Here is a 20,208-nt window from a genome sequence, read left to right as displayed (position 1 = left end):
GTGATCAGACTTTCTGGTCTCTCAGCCTCCTTCCTTGAAGTCTCCAAGGAAGAGGTCTTTCTCTTCTAGTTCCTCACTAATCCTTCCACCTGTGCACTTGATCACATTCTTCCTGCTTCCTCTGAGACTTAATTCTATCAGTTACTCCCTTTCCTGTATTTTTATCCTTTTTATCCCTACTGGCTCCTAGAAAATATGCTGAAGCTTCTGCTTCTTATTTAGCTGATTTAACAAAAGCCTTATTCAACTCTTCCTTCTTTCGTTGTGAGGTTCCTACCCAAGGTACACAGTATTTGCCGTGTCCACTTCACTTATGCGTGGAAAACTGCCCGTATCACAGTTAATGATACAACTTAAGCTGATGGACGTGCTCCTCCATCACTCAACTGCAAGCCCCACCTGCTCCTACTTGGACCGCTGCAGGTGTTTCTTAACTTTTCTGCCTGCCCTCAGTCTTCCCTTTTCCAGTTTATCTTTCCTACAACTGCAGAGTAATCTTTCGAAATACAGATATGATCATATTACCCTTGTCTCCTCAAAACCCTTCAGAGGCTCAGCGTTGCCCATGGGTACAGATAAACTCTCCATAACGCATATGAAGCCACTAATGATTTGACCTCCTGCTCTCCAGTCTTACAGGCTACAGATTCGTTTGTAGTACCTCCTGTGGTTCCAAAAGCTACGTGCTGTGTCACAGTTCTGAGTCTTTTGTATTCTGAGCCCTCTAGGGGAGTAAAAAACTTTTTTGTATTCCTAGTGATCTCCTCCTTAACCTTGAGCACAGTCAAGCCTCCTACCAGACTTTCCCCGATTTCTCTTTCCTCCACCTCCAACCTATCACCAGTATACTGCCATGGAAGAGTTAACCACTATTTTGTGGATTTTTATATAACTAGGGGATACTACCATTTTTTATTGCACAACACAGTCTAAATATTTGTCTTTATGTTTGCCTCCCTTTCTGGCCAGATCTCCTGGAGAGAAAGGAGCCATTTCATTAATACTAATGTGTTACCTGCAGCACCTGGCATAGTGCCCTGCACGTGGCAAGGATTCCATACATATTTGTAGAATAAGTGAAAAAAGTTGGACTGATTTCAGCAAATATTAATTGGTGCTCCTTCTGTAGGCTTAGTGTTATTACTTTTAAAGTCAGATAATACGTTTTGGATTGTTTCTTTTTTGTGATTTTTATTTATTATTTCTGGCTGTTCTGGATCTTCGTTGCGGTGCAGGCTTTTCTCTAGTTGTGCAAGCAGGGGCTGCTCTCTAGTTGCGGTGCTTGGGTTTTCTCACTGTGGTGGCTTCTCTTCTTGCAGAGCACTGGCTCCAAGATATCTAGGCTTCAGCAGTTGCAGGTCCTGGACTCTCGAGCACAGGCTCGATAGTTGTGGCCCACGGGCTTAGTTGCTCCACGGCATGTGGGGTCTTCCCGGACCAGGGATCAAACCTGTGTCTCTTGCATTGGCAGGCAGATTCTTATCCAGTGTACCACCAGGGAAGTCCTGGATTGTGTCTCTTTGATATCATTACACTTAATGCTGGGCTGCTGTGTCATACAGTTTTAAAGACATCTAAAGAGCAGGGAGGAGGATGTGTTTGTAGCTAGTGACTTAATACAGTAGTCTATGTGAGTACTTAGGTCTTTCCCTCATGTTGTCATGGTGCTCAGTACAAGCTTGTCCTTGCATTTCTTTCCTAACCAAATTGTACAAAGCTAGAGGAAAGGCTTCATGAAATTGATCATCATTTTTACTCTGGCTTCCAGTCTTCCTCTCTTCCTCTCCAGGTGGCTTCCAGAGGGCTCCATCTGAAATGCAGATCTGATAATTGACTCCTCCGTTCATGATGCTTCGGTTCTTTGGTTTCCATTTTTCGGTATGTCTGTCACTTTCGTAGCCTCCCACTTTACCAAACATAAGATCTGGTTCTTAGATAGACTTCTTCTGAAAGTTCGTTGTCACCAGTAGGACTGTTCTGTATCCCTTTTGCACCTGCAGCTGACAACACACACTGTCCTCTGTTTCAAGCATATGGTTCCAGAGGATAAACGTACCAACACACTGGTGATGTTTATGTTCTACGCGTCAGTCTTCTCCAAGCATCTGCCACACAGGCCCAGAAACAGAGAAGTGGTTTCAGCTACTGGCTGCCAGGGGAACAGAAGGGTTGCCACAACAAACTGGGCAAACAACCCCGAAAGTCCCCAAGAAGCATAAACTCACAATGCTGGAAAATCAAAATTAGTAAAGGATGGTGCGTTTTTGATTCTCGACCTGAACTTTGTCCCCTGCGCCCCTATGTCAAGCGTGGACTGCTTTCTGCAGCAACTGGGGCATCTGTAGGAGAGTGCATTTGAGATTCACTCAGCTTTTGAAGGATGAAGTATTTGAAATTTCTGTGCTCACCCAGTAGTTGCTTTGTAGTGGCGCTGGACTGGGCTCCCCTTGGAAGCTTGGTGTTTTGACTGACATTGATAAAGTTGGCTCCAAGGGGACCCAGCATCCTCTTTGCCCTGGCGCCACTGGGCCCGCCACCCTCCACCAACCCCCCGCACTCACTCTTCCTCCCACTCCCTCCCGCACCACCTCTCTATCCCTCACTTGAACTGGCTGCCAGAGTTCACAGACAGCTGGGCAGAGAGTGGCTAAATCTGCTCAGCTGCCCGGGAAGCTTGGCGGCCAGGCTGAGGGAAGGAAGCATCGGCTCTCTTTGAAGGTCGGCTGCCAGTGAATCTCAGGCAGCTGGACTTCAAAGGGGGGACCGCCGGGCTTTCCCTCCTGTCTAGGCAGGTCATTCCACGGCACCGTGCTTCCGGTGTTGGCATAGTGGCTTTCAAGTTCCTCTTCAATTAAAGAGCTGAATTGAAAGCTGCGCTTGTGTCCACATTTGTGTTTTTTATGTGCTGTTGCCAGTCTAAGATCCTAACTCCTGTTACTCCAAGCTTAGGAGTAAAGATGGATGCAAAAAGGTAGCAGCATCGCACAGGGCAGCTCAGGAGATCCACAACAGTCAGTAGGATCTCCTCATTGCTAGCTGTGTCCTGTGTTATTTACCAAGCTTTAAATTACTTCAGGGACTCTCAGTGTGATCTTCTTGAGTAAAGGCTTGTCAGCGTATGCTTATGGGCTGAGTTGAGCTAGTGACCTGGAATTGGGTCTGGTCATGGACAGTGACTTTATCTGTTACCAAAAACTGTTGTGTTTGCTCACTCACTAGCCCGCCTTCACTGTCTTGCTGCACTTTCCCACCTTTCACCTTCAAATTCCCTTGGTGACTGAGGAGAGGACTGGCTTAATACGGAAAGAGCAAGGGTGCTACACAGAGTCCAGGTCCACCTTGGTTGCAAATGGGGGTCCGAGCTGAGGGAGACTCAAGTCAGAAGAGCCATGAGGATGTATGAGTACAGTGGTGGTTAAAGGTGCAGGTCCCAGAGCCAGGCTGCTTGGGTTCAAATCCTGGCCCTGCCACTGACTGACCACATGACCTTACCTTTCTGCACCACCATGCTCTCCCTGAAAAACAAAGATATAATAGTGCTTATTTCATAAGGCTCTTGGAGGATTTTAAGAGGTTAATACCATGCACCTAGGACAGTGTCTGCTGCTGCTGCTGCTGCTGCGTCACTTCAGTCGTGTCTGACTCTGTGCGATCCCATGGACTGCAGCCTACCAGGCTTCTCTGTCCATGGGATTCTCCAGGCAAGAACACTGGAGTGGGTTGCCATTTCCTTCTCCAATGCATGAAAGTGGAAAGTGAAAGTGAAGTCACTCAGTCGTGTCCGACTCTTAGCAACCCCATGGACTGCAGCCCACCAGGCTCCTCCATCCATGGGATTTTCCAGGCAACAGTACTGGAGTGGGGTGCCATTGCCTTCTCCCAGGACAGTGTCTAGCTCAGAGTAAATGCTATAAATTTAGCATTTACTGTATTAGCTGTATTATCATGTGCCACATCCCATTGACCAGGGCTAGAGGAGCTGAAAAATGACTGGTTTGTGATTTTCACTGCCCCTGTATGGATGAAAGGCTGGTAGCTTCTGCCTTAGATGGAATTTGTAATAACATTTTTTCCCAGAAATCCCTAATAGTGTAAAAAAAAAAAATGAGGTTTGAAGAAGAAAAAAGTTACTTTATGTTATCCATCTCTCTCCTTGCATTGCCTTTCCTGGGAGTACAAGGAGATGCAGTTCATTTAGAGCTATTATAGTAATAATCTGTGCAAACCCAAAACCAGCCTAGTTTAAAACATGGCTGCAAATGTAAATATAGATATATAAATAAGTAAAAAAATGGTGTTTTAGTAAGGAGTACAGTTTCTAGAGTTAGATTCACGGTTCCAATTTTTGCTCTATTTATTAGTCATATTCTTTGGGTAAGTTACCTCTCTAAGCCTCAGTTTTCTTGGTTGTTAAATGAGATGATAATTACAGGAGGCTTGTTTTAAGAATGAAATTAGGAAATTTTATGTTGCATCAAGTAGCAGTATGTTCAGTAAATGTACCTGTTATTATTATTACTATTGCCATCACCATTAGTGTTACAAGTTAAAATTATTGTTGAATCACAAGGAAGCCTTTTTAGTTTATATAACAATGATTTTTACAAATAGAGTGCCTCTCCCAAAGATTTTTCTTCTCTGTAGATCCAAGGTCAGCAAACTACAGGCCGAATCCAGCCTGCCACCTCTTTTTATAAATAAGGTTTTATTGGACCACAGCCTCATCCACTTGTTTACCATCTGTGGCTGCTTTCATACTGTCACAGCACAAGTGAATAGTTGCAACAGAGACTTTACAGTCCCCAAAGCCTAAAATATTTACTGTCTGGCCTTTTGCAGAAAAAGTTTACTAACCCTTGCTCTAAATATATAGTTTCCCAATTAAGATCCAGAGAATGTTAATTCTGTTCATGTTAGTAAGTACTTTCTGAAAAGAAGGAGGGAAAAAAAAATGGTTCCATAGTGAAATAAGCTTTGGAAATGTTAGAGAAGTTGATTTATTCTAGGACTACTGCTTAAAAGACCCTGGCTTTTAATCTACTAATGTGCATTGTGAATCTTCAAGACAAGGCCATGGTACGCAAATAAACTCTGGTTTCCCAGGCTTTCTTGGCTATAGAATGACCCCCATCCCATCCCCGCCCCCCTACATCTGATGATGTTACGCACAACATCTTTTGGGAAACCCTGCTTTGAGACTTCTCTTTAGAAGGACTTTCTTCTTAAATCTTTCCTTTTGGTGACATAGGTGTATCCTCATTTAGAGAGCCACAAAATATCATATGAGATTCTGTATTACCTCATTTTTTCCCCCAGTAAACTTATACTTTGCTTAAAATTATAATAGTAAAATATACCAGATATTTAAAAGCTCTAATAAGATAACGGCCCCATCTTTAAATGAGTCTATATGATGTCTCAGAGGTTAGAAATGGAGTCTCCAAGTCCAAAGTTTGATTTCATGCTTTCTTGCAATCCTAAAAGCAGGAGTTTTTTGTAGGGCTCTAACGTTTATTTGCATCCAGATTTCTGAAGCATAAATCTCGAGTGCCTAACTGGGATACCAGCTGATCTCAGCTCGGGTTTATAAGAAGGGAGATTAATGTGAAGGTAACTTGTGCCCGAGCCATAAGGGGTTTGTTTTATAGACTAAAGTAAACACCTTGAATTTCAAGTTGCAAGCACATGGGGAGCCAGAAGATTCCAGAGCAGTGGCATCATGTTCTGCCTGTGACTCACAGAGCTCGTGGCTGAGCCTTCTGCAGCTGCAGCTTCCAGCTGGTCATCAGACAGAGCCCTAGGTAGTGGCACACTGCGTTCACCTGGTCCGAGATGACCAAACACATGAAATTGCAACATTGTCCAGTGACGAATGAAGGCTGGGCTATCTTGTTGCCAAATACAGTTGAAGAATAAATGCTACGGTCATAACTGTTTTCTGAAATCACAGGGGTTGCAGCAGTGAACCTGGACTGAGAGTGGAGAGTCCTGCTGACAAGTTCAGCTCTGGTCATACGCGCTCCCTCTCACTTCCTCCCGCCCTCCCCTCACCCTTCCCGTGAGTGTCCTTATTATGGCAGAAGTCAGTTCTTAGTCATTTTGATGCCCTTTAAACCTGGCTTACATTTGATGCAGGAAATGTTTTATGAAAGAATAAGAGGTCTTAAGTGTTTCTTCTCCTTTCCCAACTTGTGAATCATTGTAAGAAGATTCTACACTGTCTCTTCATTTGTCATCTCTATGTTGTGTGTATAATGGGTCCTCAGTAAATGTGATTGACGTTGTAAATATGGATCCTAAAAATTTTATTATTACAGTATTTTATGAGAGATGATAAATGGACTTTCCAGAAACCTTTGTCAGATATCATTGTCTTTGTCTTTATTTTTAAAAAATAAAGGAAGAGAGGTAGAGAGTGGAAAGGAATGAGGAAAGGGGACAACATCTTGGCTGGAATATAATTATCTGTTTTAGAAAAAGTTAGGAGCTTGGAAACTGTCAACTTGGTATGAAATATGTTGTTTCCTTGAAACATGCTCAAAAGTTCAGAGTTTCATTTGCTATATTTTTTATGTTCATCTTGTAAGCACCATGATATGTGATACATTACATATTATGCTGTGCTCTAAGACTCATTGGAGTTCTTAGAGTTCAGATGATGAGCCTGGGAAAGAAATAATCTGAGGCTGATCTACTTGAAAGAAAGGATCAGAAATGTTATTCATCTGGTAACATAAAGAAAAGCAATTTAAGCACACAACCCTCCCTTCTGTGTTTCCCATGAATGAGCTATTTCCAAGTATTCACCTCTCTTACTCAAATATTGTCTTCTGGAATCATTGTCTTAGTGTCAAAGAATATATAGAAGAAATGGCTGCAACTGGATGAAAACACTCTACAACTATCTAGAGACAATAATTATCTCAAGCAATGCCAGCAAAGATTAAGAAACATTACTAGAGAGAACTTTTATTCTCACAGGCAGATGCAAAAAGGTGAAAGCGGAGTGTAATGATTATATAAAGTACAGACATGATACAGTTGAATTAATTTTAATTGTTGGTTTGTACAGTACTCTTGCCTGGAAAATCCCATGGATGGAGGAGCCTGGTGGGCTACAGTCCATGGGGTTGCTAAGAGTCGGACACGACTGAAGCGACTTTGCAGCAGTAGCAGCAGCGGGACTAGTTTATGATGAACATTATTTGGTAGAGTGCTAAGGTAGGGGAGCAAGAATTAACCTTCTTAAAACTTTATTAATGCTCCTGTAGTATCACCTGACCCATAATAATGTTAGACACATATAATGCTTACGATCTGCTCCACCTTGTTCACATCCTTCATGTGTTGTATTAGTTAGCTTTTGCTGCATAAGAAACTCCCCTAGAACTTAGTAGCTTAAAACAACAAGCAGTAATTATTTCTCACAATTCTCTGGGTCGGGGGCAGATCTTCTGGTCTGAATTGGCTTGGCTTCTCTACTGCATCTGCACTTAACTAACCGCTCCGTCAAGGCTGGGTACTCTAGACTGGCCTCACCAGCATGTCTGGCTATTGGCTAGCTGTCCACTGGTGCTGTGGGATGACTGGACACATGTCCCTGGTCATCCAGAAAGCATCTTGTAATTTTTCACAAGGGTTCCAAAAGCAGCAAGAAAGCAAGTCCCTACATATATGCCTTTACAATTCTCTGCTTGTGTCTTGTTTGCTGATGTCCTCTGTTAGTTAGGGTTCTCAGAGAAGCAAATGTTAAGGCAGCATTAGATGCATAAAAGATTTGTTGCCAAATCTCCTGTAAGGGAAAAGTGTGTGGAGAGCTGGAGAGTATCAGGTGGTGATGCAGATCTGACTCCTGTGAAGGAGAGAGGGAGGCAACGAAGGAGGGCTGGCAAAGAAGAATCTCAGACTGCAGTACAGTTCTTTGAAAACTTTGGCCAGGCCAATGGGAACTCCTTGAGTCCAAGTCAACCCAAGGCTTGTTAGTCTGCTCTAGCTATACTGATATCCCAGTTAGCATGGTGGCTACAGTTGAGACTACTACTTTATTCAGTCTATAGTCAACAATCCGTTTTTGGAAGGACGAGAATTACTGCCCCACTGAGGAGCACTGTCCGTCCTCTTAGGAATCTGGCTACCTCTATAGTCAATTGGTTTCTGATCTGAAAATAGGGTCAGATATAGGAACAGAGCAAGAGATCATGATTTTTTTTTATTGAAATTACCATCTTTAGCCTCCTGCTTCTCTATTTCTCTCTCTTTTTGATTGTAGATATTAAGCAGTATCTTTGTTGTCTGCCCATCTCTTCTATCTCTAGGAATGCCATGTTCACACAGTATATTAATTTGACTATTGCAGAATCTTTTGGAGAGGTTTTATTGTCTAATTTTCTGTAATTGAAATGACTGTGGGAATAGCGAATTGAAAAGTACTTTTATATGACAGTTCCTATACTTTTGTATACATTATTCTCATAATCCTTACTATATATCTCCAAAGTCAGAGAAACAGGAGGAAATTATATTCAGTCTAGGCCTGTATTTTGGGGGTTCCCTGGTGGCTCAGAGGGTAAAGAATCTGCATGCAATGCAGGAGACTGAGTTTGATCCGTGGGTGGGGAAGATCCCCTGGAGAAGGGAATGGCTGCCCACTCTAGTATTCTTGCCTAGAGAATCCCATGGACAGAGGAGCCCCGTGGGCTACAGTCCATGGGGTTGAGAGAGTCGGACACGCCTGAACAACTAAGCGTGCGTGCATGCACTCACCCATCTATACTTATTCTGTTGTTTACTCTTGGCGTTTAAAAGAATCCTGGAACATTTTTAATACTGGTGGTATAGCAAGTAACCCTAACGTGATTGAAAATATAGAATTGATTGGAATTGCTTGATTATCAGTTCAGTCACTCAGTTGTGTCTGACTGTTTGTGACCCCATGGACTGCAGCACGCCAGGCTTCCCTGTCCATCACCAACTCCTGGAGCTTGCCCAAACTCATGTCCACTGAGTCCATGATACAGTCGGTGATGCCATCAAACCGTCTTATCCTCTGTCATCCCCTTCACCTCCTGCCCTCAATCTTTCCCAGTCTTTTCCTCGGGGTTTTTTTTTACCATCTTAATTATTTTTAATGTACAGTTCAGTGGTATTAAATACATTATTGCTTTTAAACTCTGTTTTAAAGACAATACAACATATTTTCACAGTTTTTCTTTATCAAGCAATTTCAAGGTAAAGAAATAAGATTTTGAGAGTCAACCAAGGTGGCATGAGTCCTGCTACTGACCTTAAGCCTAGAATGATTATTCATCCTCTCTGAATCTATTCCCTTATCTATGAAATGAAAAATGTACCTACTTTGGAAGGATTTACATGATGAATAAAAATAGTCTATGTAATACACCTAGCACAGTACTTGGAACACAGCAGGTTCACAATACCATTATTATCGGCCAACACTTATTGATTGTTAGTCTCCTTTCTAAGGACTTGACCTGAACTTTCTCATTTTATCTTTACAATAACCCTATGAGGTAGGCAGTGTTATTGATCCTCCTTTTTCCCGACTGTTAAGATAGCTAATAAGTGGTAGAGCTAGAATTCATACACTTGAGTAGTCTCACACCAGACTGTGAGACTAACCACTTTGCTTCCCTGCCTCTATTGCAAATGGTTTTTATCCTTGATCAAGGCATTAATGGACTAGGCTTTGGTGCTCAGAAATTAAGAAGTAGGAGCACATGTTAAATTGACTGACCGTCATATGCAGGCACTAGGCTAGCCATTTCAAAAAGACTTTCCCATTTCAGTTACTATTTAATCACTGTCTTTATCACTTCTAAGAATTCATGAAATTTTCTAGAACCCTACAGATAGAAGCTGCTTTATTTTGTTAATAGTGCAGCTCTAGTTTCCCAGGATTTTTTAATTGCAGCTCTCCTTCTGGAAGGTAGGTAATCACATTGTTATTTATGGAAGAAACACTAATGAGATGCTAGGTTGACAGATGATACAAGATACGTGGTACCTTTGCTTCAGTTCAGTTCAGTCCAGTTGCTCAGTTGTGTCTGACTCTTTGCGACCCCATGGACTGCAGCACACCAGGCTTCCCTATCCATCACCAGCTCCCAGATCAGTTCAGTTCAGTCACTCAGTCAGGTCCGTCTCTTTGTGACCCCATGAACCGCAGCATGCCAGGCCTCCCTGTCCATCACCAACTCCCAGAGTCTACCCAAACCCACGTCCATCGAGTCGATGATGCCATCCAGCCATCTCATCCTCTGTTGTCCCCTTCTCCTCCTGCCTTCAATCTTTCCCAGCATCAGGGTCTTTTCCAATGAGTCAGCTCTTTGCATCAGGTGGCCAAAGTATTGGAGTTTCAGCCTCAACATCAGTCCTTCCAATGAACACCCAGGACTGATCTCCTTTAGGATGGACTGGTTGGATCTCTTTGCAGTCCAAGGGACTCTCAGGAGTCTTCTCCAACACCACAGTTCACAAGCATCAATTCTTCAGTGCTCAGCTTTCTTTATAGTCCAACTCTCACACCCATAGATGACCACTGGAAAAACCATAGCCTTGACTAGACGGACCTTGTTGGCAAAGTAATGTCTCTGCGTTTTAATATGCTCTCTAAGTTGGTCATAACTTTCCTTCCAAGGAGTAAGCATCTTTTAATTTCATGGCTGCAATCACCATGTGCAGTGATATTGGAGCCCAGAAAAATAAAGTCAGCCACTGTTTCCACTGTTTCCCCATCTGCCATGAAGTGATAGGACTGGATGCCATGATCTTAGTTTTCTGAATGTTGAGCTTTAAGCCAACTTTTTCACTCTCCTCTTTGACTTTCATCAAGAGGCTCTTAAGTTTTTCTTCACTTTCTGCCATAAGGGTGGTGTCATCTGTATATCTGAGATTATTGATATTTCTCCTGGCAATCTTGATTCCAGCTTGTGCTTCCTCCAGCCCAGGGTTTCTCATGATGTACTCTGCATATAAGTTAAATAAGCAGGGTGACAATATACAGCCTTGACGCACCCCTTTTCCTATTTGGAACCAGTCTGTTGTTCCATGTCCAGTTCTAACTATTGCTTCCTGACCTGCGTACAGGTTTCTCAAGAGGCAGGTCAGGTGGTCTGGTATGCCCATCTCTTTCAGAATTTCCCACTGTTTCTTGTGATCCACACAGTCAAAGGCTTTGGCATAGTCAATAAAGCAGAAATAGATGTTTTTCGGGAACTCTTTTGCTTTTTCGATGATCCATCAGATGTTGGCAATTTGATCTCTGGTTCCTCTGCCTTTTCTAAATCTAGCTTGAACTTCTGGAAGTTCACGGTTCACATATTGCTCCCACAGCCTACTCAACCTCATGTCCATCGCATCCGTGATGCCATCCAACCATCTCATCCTCCTTTGTCCCCATCTCCTCCCATCTTCAGTCTTTCCCAGCATCAGGGTCTTTTCAAATGAGTCAGTTCTTCGCATCACGTGGCCAAAGTTTTGGAACTCCAGCTTCAGCATTAATCCTTCCAGTGAATATTCAGGACTGATATCCTTTAGGATTGACTGGTTTGATCTCCTTGCAGTCCAGGGGACTCTCAAGAGCCTTTCCAACACCACAGTTCAAAAGCATCAATTCTTCAGCACTCAACTTTCTTTATGGTCCAACTCTCACATCCGTACATGACTACTGGAAAAACCAGAGCTTTGACTAGATGGACCTTTGTTGGCAAAGTAATGTCTCTGCTTTTTATATGCTGTCAAGGTTGGTCATAGCTTTTCTTCCAAGGAGCAAGTGTTTTTTAAATTTTATGGCTGCAGTCACTATCTGCAATGATTTTGGAGCCCAAGAAAATAAATTCTCTCACTATTTCCCCATTTATTTGCCATGAAGTGATGGGACCAGATTCCGTGATCTTAGTTTTTTGAATGCTGAGTTTTAAGCCAGCTTTTTCACTCTCCTCTTTCACTTTCATCAAGAGGCTCTTTAGTTCCTCTTTGCGTTCTGCCATAAGGGTGGTATCATCTGCATATCTGAGGCTATCGATATTTCTCCTGGCAGTCTTGATTCTAGCTTGTGCTTCATCCAGCCCAGCATTTTGCATGATGTACTCTGCATATAAGTTAAATAAGCAAAGTAACAATATACAGCCTTGATGTACTCCTTTCCCAATTTTGAACCAGTCCATTGTTCCATGTCCAGTTCTAACTGTTGTTTCTTGACCTGCATACAGATTTCTCAGGAGGCAGGTAGTGTGGTCTGGCATTCTCATCTCTTGAAGAATTTCCCAGTATGTTGTGATCCACATAGTCGAAGGCTTTAGCGTAGTCAATGAAGCAGAAATAGATGTTCTTCCGGAATTCTCTTGCTTTTTCTATGTTCCAGTGGATGTTGACAATTCAATCTCTGGTTCTTCTGCCTTTTCTAAATCCAGTTTGAACATCTGGAAGTTCTCAGTTCATGTACTGTTGAAGCCTAGCTTGGAGGATTTTGAGCATTACTTTGCTAATGTGTGAGATGAGTGCAATTGTGTGGTAGTTTGAGCATTATTTGGCATTGCCTTTCTTTGGGATTGGAATGAAAAGTGACCTTTTCCAGTCCTGTGGCCACTACTGAGTTTTCCAAATTTGCTGGCATATTGAGTGCAGCACTTTAACAGCATCCTCTTTTAGAATTTGAAATAGCTCAACTGGGATTCTATCAACTCCACTCGCTTTGTTTTTGGTGATGCTTCCTAATACCCACTTGACTTTGCACTTCAGCTATTTTTAAGCTTGATTATAACTAAGCTTAAAAATAGATTCTCAGTGAATCTGTTGAATCCCCTGTCTACTTAGGGGGACCTAGGGGTAGATTTGTGGAGAAGGAAATGGCAACCCACTCCAGTGTTCTTGCCTGGAGAATCCCAGAGACAGAGGAGCCTGGTGGGCTGCCGTCTATGTGTCTGCACAGAATCGGACATGACTGAAGTGACTTAGCAGCAGCAGCAGCAGCAGCAGCAGCAGCAGGGGTAGATTTGAGAGGACAGTTAGATGTTAGTACACCTAGTTTGTTAGATAGCCTAGCATTTGTCTCATCTTGCTCTCAGAGTTTGATTTTTGGTAGCATAGTTGCATTTCAGCAACTTTCTAAGAGGAGGTGCCGACAACAGACTGAATAAATGTGTGCTGTGGACACAAGGCAGGGAGATAGTAGGTTAAATGCAACTCAGTCACTTTGGGAATTAGAGGGAAAGAGTAAGAGTGAAAGGAAGATGTGTAGGGCATGTTATTTGCAAGATTAATAAACTATTTAATATGGAACAGAAAAATTAAGCCTGTTGACCACGGTCAAACTAAAATGTAGTAAGCAGAAATTTTAGGTCAGGTTGACTTGGCTCTAGGACCAGTTTTCTTTCTACTGAATTTTCCCCAGTTTTCAGCCTAGCAATTTATTTAAATTCTCTCATTTAAGATAGTTTATTCCACTGTTTTTATTAATTACAAAGCGTGTTTTGATGCTTTTCAGGGTGGTCTTTCCTCTTGCACTGATAGTTACATATTAGTGTGATAGAAAGCTATTGGAATCTGCTGGATGTAAACTCATGGTTTACTCTATGGTTACTACCATAGAGTATTTGGATTATTTAGAAATTACAGAAAATGGTATATTTTTAAGACTTTGAGGAAGACATCGTATTTTTCTTTGAGATTTTGACAGTCTCTGTTAGAGAGGAAAAACTAGGATTAGCATAGCCAAAAGAAGGCAGGACCGACTCACAAGGAGATGTTAGAAGAAAGGGAGTCTTGGATCCAGTTTAAGAAAGGTGTTACAATTAGAGCCACCCAGACAAATGCACTCATGTTGCTTGTGTCGTAATGAGTTCCTCACTGCTGGAGGCTCTGTGAGCATCTGCTCAGAAAGGGTGACTTTACCAGTTGGAAGTTTGTACTTTGTGATCTCAGAAAGGGCCTTTAAAACTAGGTTTTTGTGCTTGCATTTCCCATCTCTGTGAGTATTTGAAACTTGATGTTGTCCAAGTCTAAGATAAGGCACTTCTAAGAATAGGAAGCCTATGTAAAGGAGCTAACAATCTCAACTTCCTTAAAGAATGATGTACTTTGCCTGTGATGATTATAAAAGGTGTTAAAGGAGAAGTTGTAGCTTTAGATTTCCCATATTATGCCAGAAGTGTTTTTCAATCACATTGACTTTTTTTTCAAAATGTGGGTGTATTTTTCATTGCAGATTGTCCATATGATGTTTTATGCAAATTTAAGATCTCTTCTGGTTATCCAGTTTATTTCATGGAACAAAACTTTTGTTATTGGTTAAAGTGAAGTAAATGGGTATTTTAAAAGCCTTTTGAAATTTTTTCCAGAATAAAAAAAACTATATTCAGGTGAATTAAGATTTTACATATAGCTATTATATATCATTTCTGTATGATGAAATAAAATATTCCTGCTACAACTGTTCTTGTCTGGATTCAGATGAGATGTTAACACTTTGCTTGTCTTTGCAAACAGGTTCATCCTAAATTCTTCTATAAACAGGGTGGCAGAGGTTGAGATGTTTAGATAGTATCACGGAATCAATGGACATGAACTTGAGCAAACTCTGGGCGATAGTGGAGGACAGAGAAGCCTGGCATGCTGTAGTCCATGGGGTCGCCGAGTTGGACATACTTAGTGACTGAAAAAAGTGAAGTTAATAATTGAAGAGCAGATTTGATATAAAAATCTCAATCAAAATGAAACTGCCTGCTTGCTCTTGGGTTCATGCTGAAGTTTTTATGATATGACTACTATGGGTTCTGTACCTTTTAATGTTCTGTATCCCACCTGATTGGTGTATTATATGTGCATATTCAGTCGCTTCAGTTGTGTCCAACTCTTTGCAACCCTATGGACTATAACTTGCCAGGCTCTTGTGTCTGTAGGATTTCCCAGGCAAGAATACTGGAGTGGGTTGTCATTTCCTACTCCAGGGGATCTTCCTGACCCAGTGATCAAACCCATCACTTGCATGCAAGATCAAACCCATCCATCACTTGCATGCAAGATCAAACCTGTCTCTTGCATCTCCTGCGTTGGCAGGCAGATTCCTTAGCAACTGCGCCACCTGGTAAGCTGTTAACAGTAACCAAGTCTTTGGGTCACCTACCTGTCTTACTAGTCTTTTATAGTCCAGGAAAAATATTTCTTCTTGTTTCTTCTTCCTATATCTAGAGTTACATTATTACAATCATTGATCTCATATAGAACTACATATCTGACTAAATGCTTCAAGTTGCTTAATCATCATTATTTTTGCCAGAGGCCCAGTCACACACTTGGTGATACAAGAAATAACAGTTTTGTAAAATAGGTGATATATAAACAATATAGTTAGCAGTATTAGTAAGGTCATAAGTAAGAATTTAAGTCAAGAACTTCCATTAGGTACAGGTACTTAAGGTACTAAATTCTCTGTGCTTAGTTTTCTAATCTGTACAATGAAGGGAATCTTGCAGAGTAATTGAGAACACCATAGGCAAAAGGTAGCAAAGGATATAGTGCCTGGGATACAGTAAGCATTGAGTAAGGTTAGCTCTCATCATTATCAACAGCCTTATCCTACATGTGCACCAAAGAGGGTTCAGTACTTATAGCTGTGTGCACAGTGTCTGACATATACTAGGAACACGATGATATTTTTGCGTTAATAATATATTCATTAGTAATTTTTATTTATATTTATTCATTCAGATAACTATAGAAAATGGTTCCTAAAACTTTACAAGTATAAGAAGAAGAACTAAGTGTGGGGCTAATCTTGTGTTGCTCAGAGCTTGCTGAGGCAGTCTGAAAAATACCTCCTAACACTAGAACTTTAACCTTGTCTCTTCCTTTCTCTTATTAAAGCAAATAGATGTTTTAAAAGCCCTTTGAATTTTTCCAGAATTAAAAAAAAAAAACTATATTCAGGTGAAATTATAGCTGTTATGTACCATTTTCTGGATGATAACATAATTCTTGCCACAAAACTGTTCTGATTGGGATTCAGATGAGAAGTTAGCACTTTGCTTGTCTTTGCAAACAGGTTCATCCGAAATTCCACTATAAACAAGCTCATGACCCAGGCACAGATACTTCTTGCGTGACTTTTTCCTATGATGGTACTGTCCTTGCTTCTCGTGGAGGTAGGTTAAAAGCTTTCTTCTTGATGTATTTCTATATGTAAAATGATCATATTTAGCGCTAACAAGTATCACACTAATATCTTAGCACTTAGTAAAGCTAGCTGTGCTTTTGTTAATGGCCTTTGCCAGTCTGGTTTTTTTCATTACAGTGTATTTTCAGCATGGCAGTATTCTTTTATTGGAAATTACCAAGTAAAATTTAGAAAATATGTACTTTTTTGCCAAAGTTTCGATTTTACCTCCAAATTTCATCAGTGTTTGGAACCTCTGAGGATGACCTCTGCTTCTACAGTATGGAATTTTGTAGATGATATTCTATATTCTTTCTATATTATTTTATAGTTCTGGGTCTGGTATTTCAAACTCTTCTATTTGCCGACCATTGATTTTTTCTCAGTTTAAACACTAACTCAATTTAGTTAATACAACGTTGTATATCTGGATGTTACTTTTTAAATAGTTACATAATCCTGTGATCGTATTGTATTGACAAGTTGACTTATCCATACTCATATGGTTGAATGTAGGTTGTTTCTAACTTTTTGCTAAATCTTTCTCAAATGAATAAATGGTATACAAGGAAATAAGAGAATAGTAAGGGTAGCTTATGAACAAAGCATTACAGGGATGTGTGGAGTGTGCTTGAGAATCTTCTAGTAGGCTTATTTTTGGGGAGAGGAAAAAATCAGGCTTCAGTAGGTTGGAGCCATGTTATAGATGGCCTTAAATATCACATAAAGGATTCAGTGTTTATTCCATAGAGCAAATGAATCTAGCAATGTTATATTTATTCTCTCACATAGTTTATTCACATCATTCATTTTCACTTAACTACTGTATGTTGAGTAACCACTCTGAGCTAAGCATTATGCTAGGTGCTTGGTATAAACTGTGGACATCACAGCAGAGTTCCTTTCCTGAAAGAAGAAAAGACCCTGGTGCTGGGAAAGATTGAGGGCAGGAGGAAAAGGGGACGACAGAGGGTGAGATGGTTGGATGGCATCACTGACTCGATGGACATGAGTCTGAGTAAACTCTGGGAGTTGGTGATGGACAGGGAGGCCTGGCGTGCTGCTGTCCATGGGGTCACAAAGGTTTGGACATGACTGAGACACTGAACTGAACTGATAGGGTTTAGTGAAAGTGAGGAAGACAGACGTAGCACGGCTTTCCCCTTGGTTTAACTGGTCCGTGTTCCTTTACCCTTGGGGAATCCATTCCAATTCTTTCTTCCCAGGAAGTCTTATATATTTTACCCTCACATAATTTTAAAAATCAGAGCACATGTACATGTATTTTCTATTTATGGTATACATGGCAAAATGGATATGCATAAAAATGTATATTTTGGTTTGGCAATTCTAACCTATTTTTTGTTTTGTTTTAAAAAAACTTTTTGTTTCATATTGGAATATAACCAATTAGCAATGTTGTAATAGTTTCAGGTGGATGACAAAGGGACTCAACCATACATGTACATGTAACCATTCTCCCCCAAACTCCCCTCCCATCCAGGCTGCCACATAACATTCAGCAGAGTTCCCTGTGCTATACAGTAGGATCTTGTTGTCTAACCTGCTCTCTGAGTCCTCAGATGACTCTTACTTAATACCATATACTGTATTCTTTGTGGGTTTCCCAGGTGGCATTAGTGGTAAAGAACCCACCTGCCAGTGCAGGAGTCATAAGTGATGTGGGTTCGATCTCTGGGTTGGGAAGATCCCGTGGAGGAGGGCATGGCAACCCATTCCAGTATTCTTGCCTAGAGAATCCCATGGATAGGAAGCCTGGGGGACTATGGTCCATAGGGTCACAAAGAGTCAGACACGACTGAAGTAGCTTAGCACGTATGCACACGCTATACTCTTTACTTATAAGCAGTGATTTTTAGCCCAAGAGTATATCTGAATCTCCAGGAGGGTTTTTAAAATGCTAAGTGCACTACTTGAAAATTCTCACAGTCACTCATTCTTACATCTCTAGAGTGGTACATCCAAATCTCCTGGGTAGAGTGGGGAGAGACAAGGGGAATAAGAGAGGAGCATACTTTAAAAATTCTTCCTGTAGGGTTTGAAATAGGTCAGCCCTACCCAGTTGGCTATTACTGCCTTAGAAGTATGAGATTAATTCCATTTCAGTCAAAGACATTTTAGTGATAATTTTCCTTTCCCCTTCCATCCTATACTAGCTATTGGGTAACATGTCATCAGCAGAACATGTCTGCTGTAGTCCATCATTTTCTTTCCTGGATGTATAGAATATGCCAGATGGACATTTCTCTGTTCAGCAAAGTCCCCAGGGTGTCGTGAGGTGCTCCTGCTAGCTTCAGAACCTGCCAGGCTAGCTAAACTGTTTAATACAGATTAATGTTTTCTTTTTGTTTGAGGATTGTGAGGATGGGTAAGCTTTTTTAAAAAGGCTGAAAGCAAAAACGTTCTTCCAGTATAAGCAGGTCTCTAATCCAGCCAGTTGTGGATTAGTGCACCTGCCAAAAGTTGGATTTCAGAGGCAGGGTCGCAGGAGAGAGAATGGGGATTTTCTATTGAACTCTCCACTCACCTCACTTGCATCTGATACTAATTCCTTATTGGACCCCAGGGATGGAGGCAGGTCTCAGCTGTGGACACTGGGGAGCAAGAACAGCAAAGGTATTACTTACAAGAGTTCTGGCTTTCATTATGGACAGGAATTAGTTAGTAGCCTTATAGAAATATTTCAAAAGTGATTCTTTAAAGAATATTCATTATATTTTAAATGGCTTGGAAAAGCTGTACTCCCCAGCAAGGTGAAGAATGAGAGACAGAGATTGAGTTACCCTGCAGGGAACAGAATCCGTGGCTCACCCTCATTAATGTTAATGGGTATTTTCACCCACACACAAGTGGGAAAAAGAATCTGTTGTGAATTGCACTATTTTCAGTCCTGATGGTTGTTAAATTAATATCTTCTTAAGAAGTCAAGTTTTGCACAAATACACCACAGGGAAACTACCATCTGCTCTGCAGACAGTCACTCTTTAGAGATTCTCCAGGGTTCCTCCTAGCCTACAGATGCTACATCAATCTGGAAAGTAACTGCTAGGAGGCTAGTTCATTATCCTGTACCTTTCTACTGTTCTCAGGCTCCCCAGTTAAACAGTAAAACATGTTATGTGCATCTGCTTCCTTCTTCCTTCCCTCCTGCCTCTTTCCTTTCTCTCTCCCTCCTTCCCTCCCTCCCCCACCTCCTCTCATCCGTCCTATTCTTAAAGTTATATACTAAGTTTAGCAAATTCTAAACATGGAACTGGTTCTTTTTTGTTTGTTTTTGCAAAATTTATTTTCTGTCTTTTTTTCTCATTCCTCTATCAGGTGATGATACATTAAAACTATGGGACATCCGACAGTTTAATAAGCCACTCTTTTCTGCCTCAGGTCTTCCCACAATGTTCCCAATGTAAGTAGCATATTTTTAATATTTGATAAGCACAGGAGAATTGTAAAGTAACTTCTTCATCTTTATGTTAATTTATGGTATATGTCTTAGATCATCTAGAATAGGGACTAGAGAGTGATTGAAATAGGTTTTTTGAAAGATGCATTTTATTTTTCCTTTCATTTTGTACGTTCTTCAGAATATAAGATTTTATTTTTGAAGTTGAAATGATATATGTTCATGTGTTTGTGTGTGTGAATATATACATTGTGTGCACACATAGGGTCTTGAGATAGTAAAAACATTTTCAAGGATTGTTCTTTTGATAGTGTATAAATGACAGAGTAGGCCTGTCTTTATTTTAAAACTTGAATCCTCATACCATTAAACATTCAAAAAACTAAAATCATGGCATCTGGTCCCATCATTTCATGGCAAATAGATGGGGAAAAAGTAGAAACAGTGACAGATTTTATTTTTGGGGGCTCCAAAATCGCTGCAGACAATGACTGCAGCCATGAAATTAAAAGTTGCTTGCTCCTTGGAAGAAAGACTATGACAGACCTAGGCAGCATATTAAAAAGCAAAGACATCACTTTGCTGACAAAGGTCCATCTAGTCAAAGCTGTGGTTT

General features: G+C 41.0%; 1 protein-coding gene across 1 annotated transcript in view; it reads left to right on the top strand.

Annotated features, from left to right (window-relative positions):
- Positions 1–20,208, top strand: part of WDR70 (WD repeat domain 70) — a 277,914-nt gene that overhangs the window by 213,422 nt on the left and 44,284 nt on the right. Inside the window, exons 11-12 of the mRNA XM_061393692.1 lie at positions 16,061–16,160; positions 19,511–19,595. Of these exons, the coding sequence (XP_061249676.1) occupies positions 16,061–16,160; positions 19,511–19,595 (185 nt within the window). The remainder of the gene's footprint in view (positions 1–16,060; positions 16,161–19,510; positions 19,596–20,208) is intronic.

This window comes from Bos javanicus, chromosome 20 (genome assembly GCF_032452875.1).
Source record: "Bos javanicus breed banteng chromosome 20, ARS-OSU_banteng_1.0, whole genome shotgun sequence".
Lineage (NCBI taxonomy): Eukaryota > Metazoa > Chordata > Mammalia > Artiodactyla > Bovidae > Bos > Bos javanicus.
The sequence above is the reverse complement of the archived record's forward strand: the minus strand, read 5'-3'. Positions and strand labels throughout refer to the sequence as shown.